General features: G+C 35.6%; 2 protein-coding genes, 2 long non-coding RNA genes and 1 pseudogene across 5 annotated transcripts; 1 reads left to right on the top strand and 4 right to left on the bottom strand.

Annotated features, from left to right (window-relative positions):
* Positions 1–1,182: 1,182 nt before the first annotated feature.
* Positions 1,183–7,471, top strand: LOC106447983 (annotated as a pseudogene).
* LOC125608096 lies at positions 2,698–5,972 on the bottom strand. The gene is made up of 2 exons (XR_007339171.1): positions 3,683–5,972; positions 2,698–3,109 (listed from the first exon to the last, which is right to left on the bottom strand). It is a non-coding gene; the product is annotated as an uncharacterized LOC125608096 (long non-coding RNA).
* LOC106445463 (protein SHI RELATED SEQUENCE 6-like) lies at positions 7,444–8,660 on the bottom strand. The gene is made up of 2 exons (XM_013887032.3): positions 8,061–8,660; positions 7,444–7,973 (listed from the first exon to the last, which is right to left on the bottom strand). Exons 1-2 carry the CDS (start codon positions 8,419–8,421, stop codon positions 7,765–7,767), a joined length of 570 nt encoding a protein of 189 aa, XP_013742486.1. The 5' UTR covers positions 8,422–8,660; the 3' UTR covers positions 7,444–7,764.
* Positions 8,661–8,878: 218 nt separating this feature from the next.
* Positions 8,879–16,840, bottom strand: LOC106445462 (beta-galactosidase). The gene is made up of 17 exons (XM_013887031.3): positions 16,550–16,840; positions 15,900–16,139; positions 15,663–15,809; positions 15,473–15,551; positions 14,979–15,162; positions 14,810–14,875; positions 14,371–14,610; positions 13,625–13,831; positions 13,199–13,502; positions 12,703–12,862; positions 12,463–12,571; positions 12,095–12,230; positions 10,791–10,846; positions 10,410–10,709; positions 10,193–10,315; positions 9,315–9,977; positions 8,879–9,174 (listed from the first exon to the last, which is right to left on the bottom strand). Exons 1-17 carry the CDS (start codon positions 16,677–16,679, stop codon positions 9,004–9,006), a joined length of 3,315 nt encoding a protein of 1,104 aa, XP_013742485.1. The 5' UTR covers positions 16,680–16,840; the 3' UTR covers positions 8,879–9,003.
* Positions 16,841–21,623: 4,783 nt separating this feature from the next.
* Positions 21,624–23,180, bottom strand: LOC111215333. 2 transcript variants are annotated; one of them, XR_002664318.2, is made up of 3 exons: positions 22,495–23,180; positions 22,215–22,355; positions 21,624–22,089 (listed from the first exon to the last, which is right to left on the bottom strand). It is a non-coding gene; the product is annotated as an uncharacterized LOC111215333 (long non-coding RNA). The 2 variants fall into 2 exon arrangements; XR_007339170.1 differs by having other exon boundaries at positions 21,624–22,355; positions 22,495–22,531; positions 22,859–23,180.
* Positions 23,181–23,609: the final 429 nt, after the last annotated feature.

The raw sequence follows: 23,609 nt of genomic DNA, 5'->3' as shown, positions 1-23,609 counted from the left end.
AGGGGTGGGCATTTTACCCGAAATCCGAAGTGGCACCCGAACCCGATCCGAAAAACCCGAACCGAAATCCGAACCGAAGTAGCAAAATATCCGAACGGGTATTGAATTAGGAGAGATTGGATATCCGAACCCGAACGGGTAATATCCGAACCCGAATGGATATCCGAAAATAACCGAACATATGATAATTAACCTTATATTTATAGTTTACATCTTTCATTTTATATAAAATATTTATATTGATACTACACATACTTTAAATTCATATGATATACATACAATTACGTAGAAGATGATTTGCTATTCGCTTAAAATGCATGTCAAACTATTTATTTCAGCAATTAACAAAAAGTTACATCCAAAATTTAAAAACAATAACCAAATTAATGTCTTTTTAGTTTGAAAATGTTATGTCCAAATCTATTAACCATGCAATCTATTAAAAATAAAAGATAGTTAAGTGAAAAAATATATATTTAAATACAAGAAATTTGAGAAATGAAAATTTTCATTTTTTTTCTTCAAAATCAAAATATCCGAACCCGATCCGAAATAACCGAAACCGAACTTAAAATACTCGAACCCGACCCGAAGTACAGAAATACCCGAACGGGTTCTACACCTCTATACCGAAATACCCGAAAATCCGAAATACCCGACCCGAACCCGAACGGATACCCGAACGCCCACCCCTACTTAGTATAACAAAATAGGTTCAACTTTGATACATATATTCATTTACTTGGTTAGAAAACGATTCTTAGAATGAATTATCCAAATACGTTGGAATGTGCGGTTCATTCTTGCGTAAGAGATCCGAGAAAATGAGTTTGATATTTTTTCACTCATGGAGAAAGGTCAAAGGTATCACGTGAGGAAGGGTGGAAGACTGACATCAATGCATTATGTTTTGTTGCTTAATATGGAATGTATCAAACTACGCAATACTCATTAGTCATCACCATGTGGTGTGTTATATCTCACATTGGCTTCTTCCTCTACTATATAGTCATTGTGCTGTCCATCAATTATTAATTCTCATAATAAAAATTTGGCGTGTAAATGATTTGCAATGTTGTTTTTTTCTTCGAGTTGAATGTGATATGTAAACATCCTCGAGACCAAAGAAAAAAAAACAACATTGCAAATCATTTACACGCCAAATTTTGACTCACGTTAGTTCTAATTTCATATCTTTTCTATTAGTTCTACAAGTTTTCTACATCACAACAAAGGCTCAAAACTGCGGTTGTTCGCCAGACCTATGTTAGCCCTGTTCTTTTTGTAAACGCAGCGGCAGCGTTCAGCGTCTAGAAAATACACTCTACTTTTGTTGCTTTATACACAAAACATCGGAAATAATGACGCGCCGGTGTTAATATAATAGACGCAGCGGCAGTTTCCGAGCTATAACTGACCGCTTAAAATTCCAGCGTCAGTCACGTCTCATTGCGGTGACTCTTTTCACCGTTGCGGCAACACTTTTTAAACTCACACCATCCTCGGTATCGTTTAATTTATTGTCGCTCTAGTAATACTGATGGACGCTGCCGCTGGATTCTGCGGTAACACTTCAGACTATTGTGTTGTAGGTTGTCAACAAGGGCCTTGATTTGCTCCTCCTCCTTCTAATGAAATGATGTGTCCGGGGATTCTCCAATGGAATCATCGGGCAAGCCGAGTCTAGTTGCACAGGAAATCACTACAAGAAATATGTGTTTTGATAGCAATAGAAGATAGCGTTTTTTGTCTTTCTGCTATAGTTAACATACCCTTTAGTTTTAGATAGCGTTTGTATATTTGGAAACGCTATGATAGAGTGGTGTATATAAAAACGCTATGATATCGTATTTATAATAGCACATAATTAAAAACGTTATATTTGCATTTTTGAATCCCTAAACCCTAAACGAGGTTTCAACCCTAAATTCTAAACACAAACTTTAAAATCTAATATTCTAACGTCAAATCTTAAATTTAACCTAAAATATTAAATATTAACTCAAAGTTATATTTTTTCATAAATAAATCTCAAATCTCTAAACCCTAAACCCTATACTCAACCTCTATTTTAAACTCGTAACTTTAAATCTAACCCTAAACAAAAAAATTCAAACTTAAATCTAATTCTTAAAATAAATTCAAACTTATTTTCAAATCTTAACTTAAAATCTTAAATCAATACCCTCAAATCCTATATATATCATACCTTAAATTAATCACATACCTTAAACTCTAACTAAAAATCTTAAGACTATAATATTTTTTATTACTAGGTGCTGAGACCCCGCGCAAGCGCGGGGCTGGTTACTTTGGATATCGGTGGGGCAGTATGATTTACGGGATGTTGGTGTTGTTTAAGATTTGTGCAAATTAAAGAATAAAATTTATCGGAAATAAGACAACAAAATTGATCATAGCTTTTGACGATTAACTCAAGTTAGAGACATCTCCCAAAACGGAAGAAAAATTCAAAAAGTATAATTAAGGTAAAATATAGAGAATGTGAAAAAGGCCTAAACATGAAACAGAGAGCGTGGAACAACGGAAAGGGAAAGAGAAGAAGATAAAGAAGCTTACGTCAGGTATATGAAATTAAAAAGACAGATATTATGACAGCGCAGCACCAACTTATTTGGGGATCCATATCAAGTTATCAATTCTGTATATATCCGTTGTTTGAATAAATACTCAAAGTTTCAAACTACTTGCATTACAAAATTATTTTATTTTTTCAAAATACACATTGTTTGCAGTACTTGTTAGGGAGCTCAAGGACCGTAGTAGCTTATATTAAAGCTACACTAATCTTCATCGCTAAGATCACACATTGTCTACATCCTCAACGTTAGGATATTCCAAGTAACACTTCTCCTCGTCTTCCTCGTCACGGGTTCCATCTTCATCTTGTAAACTTCAAGTAACCATCTTCCAAAACGCAGCACTCCATTTCTCTTCCCTCTTCAGGCTTAGCTGTGGTCTATGATAAAATCCAGCCGTTGGATTGAAACAGAGCTCTTATATTGGCTTTGTGGTTCATAAGAGTTTCAAGAATGATGAAACTATAAGCATCGTGGCGAGTGGCTCCCCTTCTAAGGAGATCTGCCCCCTGTGTGAAATAGTTTAACAAAACATAAAGATTAAAATAGTTTAACAAAACATAAACGAGGACGGGATGAGGTAGCTCGCTTGGTAAGGATCCTGGGGGCCAATCGTCATGCTCACAGGTTCGATGCCAGATAGAGGTGAACTGCCCATTCTGTCACCAAATGCGGTACTGGGTGTTGGGCCTTGTCCCCAGCCCAGGTAAAGCCCCCCCGGGTGAAGTGGACCGCTGCCTAACCGGACCCAGGGGAATGACCCACGTAAATAGAGAACCCCTGGATTAACAAAAAAAAAAAAAAAAAAAACAAAACATAAACGAAGGTTGACGTTTTTACATTATGAAAAAGTAATTGCGGGTTTAAAATGTTTGGGCTCAAATTATGTTGGGCTCTATGTTAAAAACCTGATTTGAACTTAAAAACTGAAAAAAAAAAAACGTTAGGTTATCTTTCTTTTTTTTTCTTCTCCGTTGTCGGGACAACATCACCTGTGGGATCCCTGGCCTGATTAGAGCTAAAGTTTGTGAGATTGGGGAGCGATAATAGTGTGATGCGTTATTGAAGAGGAGTTTACTTACATCAGTTAGGCTTCGTCCGCATCATTCCGTTGTCGTTGGTCCTCGGGTGCTTCGTCGTCGTCGGAATCTGCAAAAGAAAAGGTTTTAATTTGTTAAGTAAGATGGTTTTTTATTTCTTTTAGATACGGTTACTAAAAACATAATTCATTCAGTTTTCCTGTTTTGTTTGGAGATTGCAGGGATGAAACTGTGGATCCCAGAATCCTGTAAGAAAAACAGAGAAAAATCATTAGTTGTTCATAAAAAAATCCATAGACAAAACCAAAACAAAAACATGAACACATGTTTCACATATGAACAAAGAATAAGTAAAGCAGAGTTAAAGTGATAAAAAATAAGTTAGAAACAATCATCACCAGTTCATCAAGGAGGAGAATGGTGATGCCCATAAACTCTCCATTCTTGTTAATGTTCCTGGAATCTTAGAATCGGATGAGCCGACCAACAATGGACTGAGTGGACCTTCCAAGACGGAGATAGTTGAAGGTGGAGTAGGGAACGGTGGCAATGGCGGCTGAAGCGGCTGGAGCAGCTGGATAAGTCATTTTCCCGACGGATGTGAGAAAGTAAAGCGATCGGAAAACTGAGAAAGAAAAGTTTGAGACAAGATAGAGCTTTTACCTCGAGGGATTCTATATATATGAGAGCTCTGAAGGCGTTAGAGGAGAAGCTAAGCGTTTGGTAGGCGCAAAACGTGCGTAGAGCCTTAAAGATCGACCATAATAACTGATTGCCGGAAGGGGAATCGCAAGCGACGAAGGAGATGGTGAAGATGGTGGCTTCCCTAATCTTATTAGCTTTGTCTGTATCAACACTTTGGGCAGATACAAAGCCTAATAAACAGAAAATCACTAAGTCTAAAACCCGCTTTTTGTCAAAGTCCATTCGTTACCCATCAAATTAAAAAAAAAAAAAAAGAGGTGGGGTCCACAATATTATGTTAGTTTCCGACCTTCATAATATATATTAGTTTCAGCCATCAATGTACAAAATAACCTTTAGTGCAGTGGTATAATTGTGGGTGTTTATATCTCAATAACCTGGGTTTGAACTATAGATTTGACACTATTTCACATTTTTTAAAAGTAGGACCCACAAACTGCTGACGTGTCGCATCAGGGGGAGAGAAACTCTCCTATTATATAATAGATTTAACTTCAAATCTTAAAATGCTTATAAAAGTGAAATCTATTCATTTTGTTAATCTTAATTGTTTTAACCGAATTTGTTAGTCTTAATTTTATTTGACTTAAATTGCTTATAATAGTGAAATCTAATCATTTTGTAATTTTATATCATTAGCTTTATAATATAAATGAATAACTTAATTTTATATGTAAAATACTCAAAATATATAATTAAAATTACAAAAAATAAATATTAATTAAAAAAAAACACTTCTTGTAAGAATACCAAGCCATTGATTAACATTAAATCAAAGGCCACAAATCAATCCTTTAGTTTTTTTATTCTCTCTTCTCATTGGTTAACAGATCAATCCTTTAGTTTTCTTATCTCTCTTCTCATTGGTCACTTTTTCAATGACAAGGATTACAATTTTTAACCATTGATCATTTTTGATCTAAAGACCTAAAATCTCTCTCGTAGATCTCATCTCTTTTTCTTGTCATCTCTTTCATTCTTTTTCCTTTACAGGTTCACCATCAGACTTAACAATATTCTCAAACGAATCCGATAACCCAACTCCACCCTCAGACCCAGCCAAACCTCTCCCTTTCCAACCATTAGCGTCAGGATCGAGACCCAGTCACCAGATCTACTCCTCCTGCGTTACGATTGGTGGCAGATGTAGCTGTCGTCGTCGGCGTTGTTCTTACACGGAGCTTCGATGTCGACCGTACAAGCATCTTTGTCATAAATCTGGATTGGAGACAAGCTCAAATAGTGACAAACCGGAATGGAAGTGCGCCAGAGGTGAAGGATGAGACAGCGGATGCTGAGGCGGAAGCACGACTAACAGAGGCAGAGGCGGAGGCGCGAGTAACAGAGGCAGAGGCGGAGGCGCGAGTAACAGAGGCAGAAGCGGAGGCGTGACAAAAACTGATGCAGAGGCGGAGGCGTGACGAAAACTGATGCAGAGGCGGAGGTCATGGAAGAACAGGACGAAGAAGGTGGTGGTGCGGCGGGATAGGTTTAGATTAATTTTGCTATTAGGTTTAGTTTATTAATTTTGGTTTCGTTATTAGGTTTAGTTTATTAAAATTGTAAATCATATTTTTGTAACCCAGTTTAATTATAAATAAATTTAAATAATAAACAAAATTTTAATATATAAATCAGTTTAGAGTTTTAATTATGTTTTTCTTTTTTTTAAATAATAGCTAAAAATTAATAAATTTTAAAATAAATAATTACATACAATAAAATGCTATAATATATAATAATAAGATAGCAGTGTAAAAAACCGCTAAGAAAAGCGTTTTTCTTGTAGTGAATGGATTTTACGGTCGAGGAGCTTTTCTTGAGGCCTTCGACTCATATTCTCGGTTCGGTAGGATTGGATCGGTCGATGATTCTAGGCGTGAGATCACTTCCTTCTTTGCTCATGTCACCGCATGAAACTGGGCGTGAGCATAACTCAATGATTCATGTCATATGTATTTTATTATAATACATACATGCAGGGGTGAGCATATTGCCCGAAATCCAAAAACTGAATAAGAACCAAATCAAAACATTGAAACCGAAGTCACTGTTATTTAAAATAATTTATTTAAACGTAAAACCGAATCTGAATCAAAACCAAATTGATAACGGAATGGATATCCAAAATACTTACTATATCTATATATATATATATATATATATATATATATATATATATCTAAAATATGATCTATGAATAAAATTATTCAAAAACTCCAAAAAAATAAAAATACTTATTGGGGTTTTAAAGGTTTATTTTAAGTTTTTGGTTTTTGTCGGTTTTTGGATTATCCGAACCAAACCCAGATCATATGTTTTGGTTCTGTTTTGGATTTCATAAAAAGATAGGTTACCGTTCTAAACCCAACTAGACCTGGACCGATCAGATAAAAAAATATCAATCCGTAAATGGGACCAAAACAACCTAACCTAAATAACCCAAATTCCGAATAATTCGAACCGTAAACCCGAATGCCCGACATACATGAATGTTCTCTAGAGTAATCAAAAACTCGTATTAGTTTCTATTATTTTGGACTAGTTTTAGACATATATATTCAAATCGACCTACCGGCTAAAACTCTTGTATAACCAGCTTAAACATATACTTTGTGGACCGTTTCAGATTTCTGCTACACAGAAGAAATAGATGGACCTTCAAAGGACTACAGAACAAGAACGGAACACAATACTCATGCAATCCAACCAAAGGCTATTTCGGCCGTGGACCGATCCAGCTCTCATGGAACTTCAACTACAGACCAACATGAACCACTATCAGTTTCGACGGCCTCTGAGCTAGCTAAATTCTATAACACAGTCACAAAATTTTAAATATCAATATAATTATGGGTGCACATGCCCCCAGGTTCTACAACCTGGCTCCCCCCTGGATCCAGTCATCTCCTTCAAAATCGTACTGGAACCACAGAGTCCAACCCGTTCTTCCTCAAGGCTTTGGTGCAACAATTTGGAGTGCGACGGAGCCAACAGAGCCACCGTTGAAGCTAGGGTTCGTTACTATACAGATTATTGTCGTCAGTTAGGTGTTGTTAACCCGGTAACATCCTCACATGCCAACACAATACATCATCTAGTAATAATAATAGTCACATTGTGTAACGTCTCTATTAATGTAACGTTCAAACAGAGCAAACCTTCTAGTACATTAGGATCCTATCAACATGTTTCATTACAACTTTCTAGAAAGACATGGAAACGCCTTGTTGTACTAACTGGCGACAATAATCTTTATAGTTACGAACTTACGAACCCTAGCTTCAACGGTGGCTCTGTTGGCTCCACCATCACACAACCTCACACCATCTAGTAATGATAAAGAGTCACCATGTGTAACGTCCCCACATTAATGTAACGTTTTGAAACAGAGCAAACTCTCTAGTACATTTTAGATCCTATTTTTTATTAGAAAGACATGGAAACGCTTTGTTGTGATCAACACCATGGTAATGAAGAAAGCCTCTAAAGACATGACCGTGTATGGTTACTGTCGCTTGATAACCGATCTCTGATTGTTCCTCGTTGCTTATCGCTGTTACTCTCGTACGTTTGAAAACCGCCGGAGCTTCGATCTTTCCCGGTAACCCTTCTTTGAAGCTTCTCTCTACAAACAAAGTTTTGAGCTTTTTCATCAAACAGATAAAAAAAAGGTTTCTTTTTTATTTAAATTTTCATTTTTTTTCTTCATTACCTTGAGGGCGAGAAGTGGTTGTCGGAACGATCAGGACACTGGGTTTGTCGGAAGAATCGATTTTGAGCTTTTTATTTCTGTTCCTGTCGGAAGAAGGAGAGTGATGATGATGATGATGAGAAGAAGAAGAAGAAGGGATCCACGTGCTTTTCACGTGAGTAGCACATTTGTATCCTCTGCTTTTGCAGCAAGTCCTACACCTTTCGAACGAACACTCTTTCTTCGCTCTGTTTCCACAGTCTCTGCACACTTTCTCTTCAACATTACTGTTCCTTGCCTTGTTGTTGTTGTTATCTTCCACCGAGGGATGTATAATCTGAGAAGGTGGTGGTAAGAGGATGATGTTTCTTAGGCCTAGCATGTAGTCCGCTCTACTGGCTCCAACGGCGGCAGGGGAGGAGTGGTCAGGGATGGTGGAGGGTGATGGTTGATGCGGTGGCCATGAGAGGAGAGAAGGTGGATTTGCCACTGTTGCTGTAATTATAAGCGCGTGGAGGCGCTATAGATGTAGTAGAAGCTTTTAGCTATGGAGTCTAGTGAGTCTAGTGAGAGATAGAAGCAACAAGATGAGTGAAAAAGAAAGGAAAAGATCTTTTCTTTGGTTTTTGACAAATAGTTTTGTGGGTCACATGTGGTTTAAAGAGTCTCTGCAAGAAAATGGAATTATTATACTATTTTTCAAAGTGGGTGAGGGGACCCTTTTATTGGGAAAGCACCCATCTTAAAGTGACTTTTCCCCCACATTAATATCCCACTTTGTGTGTCCTATGTGCTTAGGCTTCAGATAGAAACACTAAGTTGGATCTAATGACTTAAAGTATCATTAACGTTGGAAACTTATTGGATGAGAACAAACATTACAGAGAAGTTATGATTCACTTGCAAACATTGCACAGTTTCAAGTCTAGTTGCATAGCATTCAATTCATATGCAAGAAGTGAGTCTAGGAGGGAAGTTGATCCTTGTACATGTCCAAGACCGAAGCCGCTGCAGTAATGGGACACAACCTGAGAGAGAATGAGTATGGTTCTGGTGGAATCAGATACTTATCATGAACACAAGGGGTCCAGCTATCATCTCCCCCAATCCCCATGTGTTTATGGTCCAGATGCACCTGCACAAAAAACACCAAACAAAAAAAACAAACATTAGAGGCTAGTTGGTACTCAAGTACTCCATAAAGTAATCTCATTAAAAGTACTGATGAATTTCGATTCTTGAATTTAAACAGCTGATCAAAGGGAAGATTACTACCTCAATGCTTTGTCCTTTGACAAGATCCTCTTCATGCGTTGCACGATCAAGCTCGCCTGTTGTATAGTAACTAGCATTCATCTGCATTGGAGAAGAGCTACCATATGTTGAAGCATATATTCCCACACCCTCCCTGTTTGTGAATGTCACCCACCTAACATCAGTTCTACCCCCACATTCTCCTGGAACAATATAAGGAACATGCATGTCCGCAACGTTCTGTTCATATATCCCCACAAGGGCTGCTGATTTTCGGTCCGGGTAACACTCAAATGGACCTCTTCCGTACCATTCCACACGGTCCAGTGTTTTCTCGAGGTGAAACTCTACGCCAACCCGTGGTAGCGGTGGAAGATCAGAGTTTGGGACTACATACCAATTGGTGATGATATCTCCAGAGCCGTAGATGATATATGTCACATTGACTTTGAACAAGGCATCTGATTTTGAAGGTGAAGAACCAAGGTAGATGAACTCTATCTCCACGGATTTATCAGTGGTGCTCTTCACTGAACAGCTTTCAACATTGAACTCAACATTGTCTAATTGTGCTGCTTTCCACCTTGAAAAGTAACTAGAGTCACCTCCACCTTTATCATTGTCTGTAGGTGCTCGCCAGAAGCATGGCAGTATAGCTTCATTCATAAGTAGAACTCCTTGCACCTGTCGTTTTAAAATATCTTCAAAACCAAAACATCTATAGAAACACCAACCAAGAAAAAAATCTCCAACACTGAATAGATTAATTATTTAGGTAGTTAGGTTTCTTTTTATCTTGTAGTTCATTCTGTGCTACGAAGGTTCTTATTAAACCCCACATGCCTTACATAAATCAGCAAATTGGTTATATCAAACTATAAAATAGAAACGATTTTTACCTTCCAGTCTTCAATGGCTCCTTTTTGGACATTTATCATTAGCTCCCATGAATCTTGCTGACTTATCTTAATGAAATCTCCAACAGTTTCAGAAGTGATGATAGGATCTGTCTTTTTTATCGCCTACAAGAGGAGGTCATTTACAATTGTCACAACTTCATATCTTCTAACTGAATGAAGGTAGATCTTTCCAAAAGAAAGATGACAGGGGAATTACCTGTGGTATTATCTCTCTCTTTGACGGTAAAGGAATCTGCGTTGAAGACAAGACATGACCAGCTTCAAGTGAACGGGTAGGATTTGATAGCTTGGCAGTTATTGTCAGAAATAATTCTCCAGCATTTGAGTCATTCCACAAAGAAAACCATGGACCTGACTTCCACTCCATCTCAAAACTATTCTGTGGTTTTATCACAGGAATAGAGAGAGTCCCAGATCCAAGTTCAACACCATCCCCATGAACTGTCCAGCTAAACTCCAACTCTTTTGTTGTATTGAAAAAGTAAGCGTTTGCTACCTGCAAAGATAAAGTCTGAGCTGCATATATAGAATAAACACCAAAGCTAAGCCAACTGAGTTGAGGTATATTATGTTGTACCCTTATCTTGCCATCCGTCAAGGAAACCTTGATTGGTTGATAACAATGCTTGACCTCTTAAGCAACACAAAAGACATGACAGAAGAAAATCAATACCATATGAGAAATGTAACATGGTCAAGTATTTTAAAAAAAGGAAACAGATGTGATACGCTCTAGATTTATGTTTCTTTATTGAACAAATAATTTATATTCTTTATCTTGGAAAATATTTAGGATTTCCATTTCTCAACTATTTCCTTTGTGCTGCTTTGCCTTTACGAGAGATCTCGTTTGTAAGAATCATCCACGCTTGAGAGGGCATTGGATGAATATCAGTTCTCTCTTCAACCAGAGAAAGCTTCTAAGCGTTGTTTTAGGCTTTGCCAAGGGAGACCTTACTAACATCTTGTTATTATAATTCTTATTTGTTTCCATTTCAATAAAGAAGAGCTTTTGGATTCCCTTGTGATTCTTAGCCTTAACAACTGGTCCACGAATGAACGCCTAAAGACATGACTACTACTCAAACAGAGAGATGGTTGGATGCTTTAGAGAAAGATCAACAGATTCTGGGTGAAAAGTTGGATGGTATTCAAGCTGGTTTAAAGGATGTTTTAGATCAAATTTTGAGGCTAACAGAAATGGTTGCTGCAATTCAAGTGAGCACGATGTCTGAAGTATCTCAAGAAACGTCTACAGATTTTTTTGTGATCCCTATAAGAAAAAACCAATGTGTCATAAAGACGGTTGACGGATTTAAGGATCAAGCAACAGAGGTTTCCGACATTGATACAGAGGGAGAAGTTGTCATATTCAAGCTCCAACCTCAAGTTTCTGTAGAACAACAGCACAAACTTGTTTGTGCAAACCAACAAGTTTTGACTGATATTCCACCTCATTTGGATTTCGATGAAGATGAGGATGATTTCATTGTTTTGGAAGGGCGTGCTTTGGAATGAACTTCTTGGTTAATTTGGTCACCTTTTCCCGAGTCCAGCCTTAAGGACAAGGCTGTTTTTCAAGCGGTGGGTTTAGTTTTATGTCCCTTACATTTTATGTATCTTATTAGTTTGTTTTACTAGAGTGTTTTGCTTTTACGTTTTAGTATAAGTAAGGATGATATCAGTTATGAGACTCATCCAAGCTTAGAGACTCTGGATGGATATTGGCAAAGCTTTTAAAGCTTTGTGATAGGCTCTGCCAGAGGAAATGTTTCTAACAACTTATATTTTATAGTTCATTTGTTTCAATTTCATCAATTTCTAACCAAGGGAAAAGCCATTGGTTTTCATTTGTGATTCCTAACTCTATCAAGAAGTTACCATGGAGTGCTGGATGAGGCGTTCGGTCAGGCCACATAAGCCCATTCAGACAGAAGTTCAAATCATTAGGCTGGTCACCAAAGTCACCTCCATAAGCCCAACGCTTAATGCCATCTGATCCCAGCTTCAATAGACCCTGAATGCCAAAATACTATTGGTCAAACACAAATTCACAAAAAAAAAAGTGTATTTTTCTAATACTTTTCCATGGCTTTGGCTGCCCATATAGGCTACTGCAGTCTGCAGTGGCCTAGTACCTATAGAATCTTACTAAAGATATATTTATGTTACATGAAAACTATCTTTCAGATAAATAGAAGAGAGATAACAGGTTTTAAGTAATTTGTACTGAAGTTCAAGATATGAACCTGATCAACCCAGTCCCATATGAAGCCTCCTTGCAGGCCAAAGGTATTGTTAATTGCCTCCCAGTACTCGTCTATATTCCCGTTGCTGTTACCCATAGCATGTGAATACCTGCATTTTTGTGGAGAAGAAAATCTCTTAAGTAGACATCATGAAATCTAAACAGTGATGAAATACACTGTCACCATATAATGCATTTCAAGGAAAATGAAGGGAAGTGTGAAGAAACTGATATGACATACTCGCATAATATCAACGGCCGTGATTCATTTTTATCAAGTGCAATCTTGACAATGTCCCAAATCCGCATGTACATAGGGCAGACTATATCAGTGGAATCTGTTCTGGAACCACCACCTTCATAGTGTACCAACCTTGAGGGGTCCTTTTCCCTAATCCAACCTGTTCCAGAATTGAAACAACAATAGCTGTAAGATCAAATGGATGGAAGTGGAAATTTACAGGAATAGTCAGGCTCGTTTTCAAAATGTTCTTCACATTAGTTCTTACTTCAACATATCTAAACTTAAAGATAGTTTTATCGATATAAGATCATGTGACACTGCCTTCAAAACCGAAAAATCAACTCAAGGAAAAGAAGATAGTGAAGATAATAATACTTTTTCCTCCAAACCAAAGGCAAAGCACACAGAAAGAGAGAACACACAGAGGCTTTCTTAGAAGGAAGATATAGTTCGTGCTCATTCCAATTGCACAATTTTGAGTTGAACTGCTTACCTGCCATGGCAGAATGATTAGGCCCATAGCCTGCTTCATTTCCAAGTGACCAAGAAATTATGCACGCATGGTTTTTGTCTCTCTCAACCATCCCAACTACTCGATCCAACATAGCAGCTGCCCAGCTTGGCTCTTTTGCAGGGTGCTTTAGATGCCCAGAAAGATCAAAACCATGTGTCTCTATATTGGCTTCATCGATCATGTACATGCCGAACAAATCACATAATTCATACCAGCGGGGATGTTGAGGATAATGACTGTTTCGCACAGCATTGATGTTATATTCTTTCATCATGATTAAATCCTGGGAACAATATCAGGTATAAATCAAATGAGTGATATAGTATACAAGTTAAACATGGTAGCATTTTAATAAATTATGGAAGGGAAAAGCAAAGCTAGATAAGAGAAGTAAAACCATGTTACCTTGACCATGCAGGACTCTATATTCGTCTTCCCAACACGTGGGTGGTGCTCATGCCTGTTTACACCTTTAATCATGACTGGGTGCCCATTAACAAGAAGCTGTTTGAAGGCCTTTGATACTTGGCGAACGCCAACAATGCTCGACTCGGAATCAAGGAGTTTCCCAGATTTATCTTTCAGGGTTACAACGAGGATGTAAACATTTGGCTGTGCACAAAAAAAAAATCAAACAAGAACATATGAGTTAGCAAATACGGTTTCAGTACATAAACTATGTAATTTACATCAGAACACAATACAGACACATCTCATTTCAAATTTTCATTACATTTTTGGAAATATCACTTCAAGTTTCACAAATCAAGAGAAAAGTACTAGAAAAAAGATATGGCATGACAACCCTACAAGTTTTAAGCAGAGATCCTAACACTGGAATTTGATTACAATAGGCAATATGCGCAGGCCAAATTCAATGAACTCGACGAATCAGAATGCATTATAAAATGATGACATTGGCAGGGTTTTAAATTTTAATCCATATCAGATATACAGTACTTAACCTGATATATTTCATTAAGGTTTCTCATTTTACTGTCTCTAAATACATTTCATTAAGGCTTCTCATTTTACTGTCTCTACTAATACTGTAATTTTTAATAGTACTCTACTGCATGTCTGAGAAGCAAAGCCAAAAATTTAGGTGGCTGAACCAGAAAGTCAATAGCGATAGCCAGTAATCTACTTACTTGTTCTGCTGACCAGAGATTTGGAGAGTCCAGTTTTCCCTCAAGCAAATAACCATGAAATCCAAGAACTGGGCTTGGAGAAAGATTAAGCTTCAAATTAGCCACCTTGGGAGAAAGTTCATCACTAAATCCTCCAGATTTGTACCAGCTTGTAGTATCAAATACGGCAGCCTCTATGATGAAATTAGAAAGAAGAAGATCCTTTGAAGACTCCAGCATATTGTCTATCTTTACTTCAACCTGCAAATTTGCAAACAATGAAATTTAAGCATAACTAAGTACAAAGTTGATTACTTAATTAATATCAAAAGAAAAGCCTCCCAAAATACAAAGCAGAAAAAGATATAAGTCAAAAATGAGAAAAAAAAAACATTTCTAGCCAGATTTGCAGCACATGAAGTGGATTGCATCACAAAAAGCAACTTTTTGGATAGGCTACCTGGATGTCTGCGTATGAAAAGTCATCTGACAATTTGGACTTAAAAAAGTAGTCAGCAATGAAGACCTGCATAAGTAGAAGTTAACGATTATGCATTATTGCTCTTGTATATGGTGGGGACAATGAAACTATTTACATACAGTCTGGTTAACAAGACAAGGGTATAAACCTTGGGCTTTGCTAGCAAAAGCACATCTCGATGAAGACCAGACAACCACCAATGATCTTGGTCTTCAAGGTACGAGCCATCACTCCACCTAAAGACTTGGACAGCAAGAACATTTTGTTTCCCGGAGTCCCATGGATAGCAATAGTCGGATATTTCAAATTCAGCAGGTAATCTGCTGTCTTGACTGGTTTAAGAGAAAAAAAAGAAAAACAGTTTGTTAGTGTGTTACTTTTGAACTTTGATGCAAAAAAGAGCACACAACTGAAGTAGATAACTTTCTATGTTATATGCTACAATTTTGTAATTTGGTAACCAAAACAAAGGTCCTACAGAGCATCGAACACTAGATTTTCAGTAAATTCAGTCTCATACTAAGTACTTCAGACTCAAGCTGCGCTTAAAATATAGACTGTTCCTTTTTGTACAGGTTTAAAGAAGATCACATAGAAAGATAATATAAAATGGAGGCTAGTCCTCTTAGGGACATGTCACACCTGTACCCAACAGGGTTGCCATTCACCCAAGCAAAGAATGCGGAGTCCACAGCTTCAAAGTGAAGAAGTATTCTCCTGTCTGCCAGAAAGACAAAACTATTTATTCAGATAAACAAATGAAAAATGAGAAAGGAAAGCTCACACAAAAGATTTGAAACATAAACTTTTTCTTTTAGATTTATTCACATACCCTTCCACTCTTTGGGAATCTGGAAGTAAGTCCTGTAGCAACCAGTAGGGTTATCTTCAGGGACATGAGGAGGATCATTCAGGAAAGGGTACACAATATTCGTATAGATAGGCCGATCAAAGCCATTACACTGCCAATTGGAAGGAACTGTAAAACCAAAGAAGCAGTTCAAAACACGCTAGAGACAAGAAAATCATTAACAACAGAAGAACCAACTCTCAGGTTTTGTGAACTGACCTGGTAAAGCTTTCCAATCCGAATCAGGAAATGCAGCATCATAAAACTTCTCTGGAACATTTGCAGGACTAGGAGCCAAGAAAAACTTCCAGTAACCAGATAAAGACTTAACAAAGGGTAACCCGTCGACCCAAAACGCAGCACTGTCAAGAGAAGCTTGAACAGCATCATCGTTCCAAACAGCAGATTTTGATACAGTGAGATCCACGTTGTTTCTCTGGTACCAGTACCTCAAAGATCCTATATACAATCATTATACTCTCCACTGAGTTAGTACTTAACTTCTCTTTAAAACCATAACTCAAAAAAGAGATTAATTTCAGCTATAGAGTATCTAAAGATCCTAACTTTAGCTATCATCAGGCACATTCAATCATATAAAAACTTGACGCCATTATACTCTACACTGAGTTAGTACTCAACTTCCTTTAAGACCATAACTCAAAACAAACATGTGCAAGCGATTGATTGCAACAATACAGTATCTAAAGGTCCTAACTTTAGCTAACCAGTAAGTAAAGGTCCTAACTTTAGCTATCATCAAGCACATTCAAACGAGTAGGAAGATAAAAATCAATTCTTTGAGCAATTGAGATTCTTTTTTGATGGAAAGGATGAGTCTTTCTCAGGGATTAGAGTGATTAGTTTACCTTCTATGGATTCATGGCAACGCAAGGTGACGTGAGGGTCTCTCTTTCGCCACTTGAAAAGGGTCTGATCCTCCCAAGCTCTGTACCCATTCTCCGAGGGAAGCATCATTTTTGTCGCCAGAGAAGCCATGACGATGACGCTTTACTTAGTCAATGTGGAAGCAGAGGAGAAGGAATGACTTTTCGTGGTGAGATCGATCGCCGAGGAAGGATCAAAGTTGATCCATTTGGGAGAAGACGATGGTGGAAGATAGAAACAATAGTATATCCTTTTATGTCACAAAACGACAAATGTTAAACACTTGTTGTCGTGTACGCATATGATTTAACGTTAGTGATCACTCAATTTATTATGGTTCTCGTTACATTTAGTTGCGCGGAATGAAATATTATATGTTTATAGCATATTATAAAATATTAAATTTGAATAATCAAAAAATCATTATCTATTATTTATATAATTAAATTGGGGCGAACATATAAATAAATTTAATAAATCGAAAAAATATTTTTTTATTTGATATGATATATAATTAAATTTAAATGATAGTAACATTTATAAGGTATATGTTAATATTAATATTTACTAGATTTTTTCTCCGCGTGATGCGCGGAAAAATGTGTTGATAGTCAATTTTTAATTATAAGTTTCAACTTTTTGTTTGGAGCGGAAGTATTGTATTTTCCAAAATATTTGGAAATTGGTGAATATCGAATTTATGCAATTGTTTAAAAACAAAAATTGTAGCTAAGTAAACATAAGTAATGTAAGAAAGAGATTAAGTCTTTTGAAGATCAGAAGTTGCGTTGTGGACCATAAGAAAGAAATAGCCTGAAATTGGTTAAGAATAAGTTAAGTTAACTTAAATTTAAGTAAATACCAAGCTATGGTTATTTATATAAAAAAGATTCATATGTGGCATAGCCGGGTAAAAAACTTTGTGTAAGTCCTTCTTTATTTGATTGTATCATCGTTTGGTTGATATGTTGACAATTGTAAATACGTGAATATAATATTTTATCAGAAGACCTTTGAAAAATGGTAGAAGTAAAAACTACTAATTTTAATTAAAATACCTTTGTGGGGAGGAAAGCCATTGAATATTTCTTTGTAGACTATGTTTTTCACTTCAGCTGGTGGAAATCTTCGCTTTTTATGATCATTAATCATGCTTTGCTTGTGACACGTGAGAGGGCCACATAAAGTTGATCATGAACGAAGACCGGTTTAGACAGATATAAGATGACCTCTTTTAAACTATGGCCTTGGCTTTTGTTGATTGTCATTGCATAACACAATCTGATAGAGAATTGCCGTTGACGTAATGTGAACGGTAGCTTTGTTTCATCATACAAAAGAACAATCCTTGGGATCAAGCCCTCTTTTCCAATGTGGGAGCCAGTGATAATTTCGGCCTTGAGCACGCGATCGCCAATGTGGGTTAGGATCATACGGGTACTATTGCATAATCCCTATTTTGATTTATGTTTCACAGCATAACTGGGGCACCAACTTTCAGAATTAGTTTGTGCGATGGCAAACCTGACAACTCCAATGAATTTAGATACTCAACGGCGTATAATGTATCATTTTGTTCTGATGTAGTATCTGATATCTCAAAGCTGTCTGAGCTGAAGTAATCTCTTGATACCACGTCGGTCCGTGAGATGGTATAAGCATTGATTTCATCGACGTTTTCATTACGGGGTGTGAGTATATCTTTATCAGTGTAGGATGTCTGGGAATTTGTCAGTTTGTTGACCTCTCCCTATGCGGCATCAGCAACTCCTTTTAATGGGTCAACATAACTTTGAAGAATCAATGATTTATCGATAGTTATCATTTGTTCATGGTAGTCTTCACACTCATATCGCGATTCTAATTGTGGATGACCTTCCCCAACCTGAAGGAGCCAATCGGAGAACCACACAATGTTGTAGACATGTCACTGTTGTAGAACTGCAAGTTCTCTATGGAGCTTGTACGGGTCAAGTCCACTAAATGATCAACAAATAACATTTTAAGTTTATGAAAAAATTAACCCAAAAAGTTAGATTGTATCCAATGATAAAAAAAAACTATTTTAGAATGCATTTACAACCAAAAAAAAAAGAAAATAAAAGCTGGTAGTAGATGAGGAGGACGATGTCAAGAAAGAAGAGCATAGGTTCCTCACTAAGTAAACATGACTGAGTGTTCTTATTTTCCGACAAAGAAGCTTAGCTTATTTCTGAAGGAAAAAAGTCAGGTTTTTGATAGAAGCCCGATTTTTTTTTCTATGGTTTGGTTTTGCTTAATTGTGTCTTACTTTCATTTGTATTGTTTTCTCATGAACTATGCCCAGGTTTGGATGACAATACTCTTTTGTAGTTTTGGTTATTATTTGACTTAACTTATCTACGATCATAAGATGGTTCGATTTGGCATAAAAATAACAGATTTAAATCATGGGCTGTTTTAAACAGAAACCATGTTAACTAATTTCATTTATCATATTTTATCTGAGATTTCACAACGCCATTTGACAAATTATGTACAGATTTTTTTCTTGGTCACTTAGAAAACATTTTTAATATGTATAGCAAACCAAGTTTGCCTAGCTGTGAACTTAGTTATACCAATGAACTTAATTTCTCAACTGAAATAAACGAAGTAAGAAGCCCGTTAATATGTTGGTTTGTACTTCCTTTTGAGGACGGAAGACCTGTAAATGTGAACTCAATAAATCTAAAACCATAACAATGGTTAAATCATTTGTAAATTTATCAATTATTTAACATAAAAATAATCAAAATAAAATAGATTTCTGAACATTTCTAAAGTTTAATAACTGCCAGTCTATTTTTCTGACCATTCTATATACAATTTCCTAAAAAATACACAACAAATTGTAAGTTTTAACCATTTTGAATTCATTGGAAAACAATGAATACATAAAATAAATTTAAAATTCCAAATAAATTTAGATTTTTCTATTATTTTGTAATTTATAAATGATTCTAATGTATATTTACAAATACAAATGTTAAGTTATAAATTCAAGCTATGCGCGGAATATGTTTTACGTGTTGTATATAACTATATTATTGTATATTTTCATTGAATATGTTTTGTGTTAACATTTGCAAGAGAAATGTATAAGAACGTTTATGGTTGTTAAGAATCTCTGGGCATCGAAGGATTATGTGTTAAATTTAGTATGTTTGGTTTCGTTGTTTGAGTCAATATTAAGAGATTACGGCTTATAACATAGTATCTAGGTTGGATGAGGTTTACGTGGTCTTCTAGTTGTATGTTTTTATAATTTTGAATCCATAATTAGTTGCTTTAATGTGGTTACTATATTTTGGGTTCTCAAGAATGGATTTGTAGTTCTTATGATTATCATTTGTAAGAATGTATTCTGTTCTAGATGATTGCATTTTGTAATGGTTTATGTTAGGCTAAATATGATATTGAAGAAGTGAGTAAAATAATGAAAATGTAACGTAAAATAAGTAGTTGTTATTGAAGCTAACCAAAAGTTTCAGAGAATATGTAACCTGATCAGAATTATTTGTGGTATAAGAAAGTTTTATATGAGTATTGTTGGAGTGTGATTAAATTATATTTGTTATGTTCCAGAGAACTTCTTACCCATAAGATTTGTCATTTTATTTGTTATTGACAAAGTGAGAAATTAAGATGGCATGTGTGTATTTTCAGACGGTCATTGGCCGAGTTATATATGTTTTGTTTTTGTTTAATTTTTGTTTGCTTATAATATGTTTCTCTTAACATCCGATAAGTTGATTTTTTTATAAGATTATAGTGTTCATAGTTAACAAACAGAAGTTGCATTTTTTTTATAAAAAACAATGGAAACGTTGAATGCGATGAGATTAGCAAAGAATAACTAATCAAAATACAAATGTATTAATTTACATGTTAGGTCATGGATTATTACTTGCTCTACAATTTATATGTATTTCTGATATGTTAATGTATCAATAAGTGCTGCTCCTGCATATATGTTAATAATTTAGTCAATCAAATTTTAATTAATTTTAAAAATTCAAAAAGAAATGAAAACATATTTTGTTTTAAAAAATTATGAAAACATATTAAAAATAATTTTCTGTTTCTGTATGAATATATAAGATTATATATTTTATTCACTTAAAATAGTTAAGTAACTGATCTAAATTACTTAAGTAATCACACTACAGAAAGATCCTAACATATTTTCCAATATCTTTGGGTTATATGCTATTAAATTATTTTATCAGTTTATTTTAATTTATTAATATTATGAATATTTTTACATAATATTAAACAAATAAACTGTAAAACGGCTAAAAAAAAACAGGGACACAGTTTTGAAGTTTTCTAATATTATTTATTTTTAGTTATTTTAATAACGGTCTTTAATTGTAACTATCTAATATATATTTTATATTTTAATAAAACTATAGAAGTTTAAGATATTAATGAGGTACTGCCCAATTAGGTAGATCATAGATAAATGGTTTGGTGACGAAGTCTTAGTAAGATTATATTTTAAAATGAGTTTAGACAAAGATATTCTTTGAACCAAATGATATTGATAAGGTGTGCGCACATTTGAATCAGAAGAAACTGTGTAGCGACATGCATTGCTAAACTCCTACCTGAGCTGGTGAGTGAGTACGAAGGTCTAGTTAGCTTGAAGAATCAGAGGAATTCAAAGTCCAATATGAGGGAGAGTGGCATCGGTATTCTAAGCAACCCTCTACTTACTTTCGTTTTATCTTATCTGCTGCATTTTTATGTTGGTTGAACATGTTGAGAAAAACTTTAGGTCTAAGAAAAAATATGTCACTCCAGTGGGCTTCTGAGGTCATCTTCTCATTCTGTCTTCTTTACAGTTGAATATTTTGACATTAGATGGTAGTTTGATAATAAGATTAAAAAAAAGAACCATGACTCTTTTGATTGAAGAATTGGAGATGAGGCTAAAAACTTATATTTTCAGTTAGATTAAGTGATGGATTTCCTATCTTGATGGAGTTAAAGGGAAAGAGGTTGAGAGATAGTCACATAAAGATTTAAGAGAGACTAATCGGCTGCTGCATTCAAAGCCAATACGTTTTGCAACGTACGCCCAAAAAAATCCATCAGAAGTTGATAAGACTTGATAAAACCAAGCCACTTCTTAAAACACATGTTACAAACTCAGGAATAGCACAGTCAAAAACGGTGCCAAAGAATAGAAATTCTTTGACGCCGCCGGCGAGCATACAAAACATCATGAAAGCTCTTTCCAAATTAGCACCGGCTCTAACTGAGTAATAGTCTGAACCGTCCATAAATTTCTTCAAAGAGAAGTAGGAGCTCTCATCCTCATCTCAACTCCATCTCCTCACAGAGAATCTTTGCCATACACTTCCGACGAAGTCTGCTTCACACTGAATGGCAGCAGCAAATATTTTCGATCTCCATGTGGTTTGTGTTGAGCCAATGGTAGATAAGACAAAAACGATCAGAAGCGATTCGTAGTGTTCATCAGAAGATCTCGTGGCTAGGAAAGAGGAAGACAAACACACAGAAATTTGATCGTTTGATAACACAAATCGAAACGAAGTGGGAATTATATTATTCAATCTAAATAGATTTAAAACCTGGTAGTGAGCATATGGGACTTACATTAGCATCATTTGTCAGGAAGAACACATGTTAAGTGTCAAGGCCCAGGGCCTCATACCTCCTGCGCTTAGCTTCAGAAAGCTCCAGCAAAGAAGCTCAGATGTTATACTTGAGCGAGTATTATTTCTTGAAGAAATGGTTCTGGAAAGTATTGGTAATCAGTGAGCGATTTTTCCTCATTGTTATTGATTTCTGAACATCATACTCAAGCTAGTTGATATGATTAAAGAAAACAGATATAGCTATTGCGACGTTATTAAAAAATTATTCAGCTTGCTACCTGAGTTTCTTCTTCCCAAGATCTGGTCGGCTTGGTCCTGGTTATAGAGAAGTGATTAACCCACACTGAGATCAATCCAGTGACGGTTATTATTGTTTATGCAATCTTAAACCAATTCGAATAAAAAATATCGATTCAACTGAAATCGATCTAAGTAGCCCTAAATTCCGATATGGATATCAGATTAATAAAATCAGAATCGAATGATCTCAAACACACAATTGATGATCAAAGATAATCAGATTCAATCTGAAAAAACATGAAAACACAAAAGAGAAAACGTATCGAGACAAACACATGAAAATAATCAGATTCAAGTGTTATATGGATTTGTGAGGACGATGCTTACGGTATGTAGACTAACCTCTTTATAGATGTAGATGCACCGCCTTGGAGAGTGCATTGACTGTGAAATCGTGGTAAGATTTGGTGATATAATGTGAACTTGATAAACATAATGAACATTTAATGTAAAGCATTCAAGCATATCTCAAAAATAGAGATCCGAGATCGTGAAAAGTGAAACGAAGAAGACGAAGAGCAACGAAATGGGCTCCATGGGCCCGATTAACATCAACATTTTGGGGTAAAAAAAAGTAACGAAGCCCACATTTCTAAGGATTTGCTGACGTGTCAAAAATGTCTTTTCTGATTGGTTGATTATCCAATCCTATGTGGACAGTCTAAATGAGGCTCTTATTCCCCTTTTAGTATTGTATTGATTAGATGATGCTTCTTGCACATATTTTTTTTTCTCATTTGTATCTGTTATAGCAAAAATTCTAAATTAGTGATAACAAAATTTTCACTGTGAGAATAATGGTTTCAGTAATTTATAATATTTTAAAAAATTAAGTTGTCAATATTTTTTCAAATTTTTTATCAAAAAAATGTTCAAAGTAAATTTCAAAATTACGATATTTATGTATTTTTATATGGCATATAGTTTAATTTAACATGATACATATATTTATATATCTTTTATTTTTGATACTTACTAAATGAGACTTTCAACTTATATTATTTTTCAATTATTTGTATCATGTCATAACAAAAATTTTAAATCATAGATTACAAAATTTGAATGTGAAACTTTTAACAGTTTTAGTAATTTA

This window comes from Brassica napus, chromosome A4, assembly GCF_020379485.1.
Source record: "Brassica napus cultivar Da-Ae chromosome A4, Da-Ae, whole genome shotgun sequence".
In the NCBI taxonomy this organism is placed as follows: Eukaryota; Viridiplantae; Streptophyta; class Magnoliopsida; order Brassicales; family Brassicaceae; genus Brassica; species Brassica napus.
This window is presented reverse-complemented; position numbering and strand designations above follow the sequence as displayed.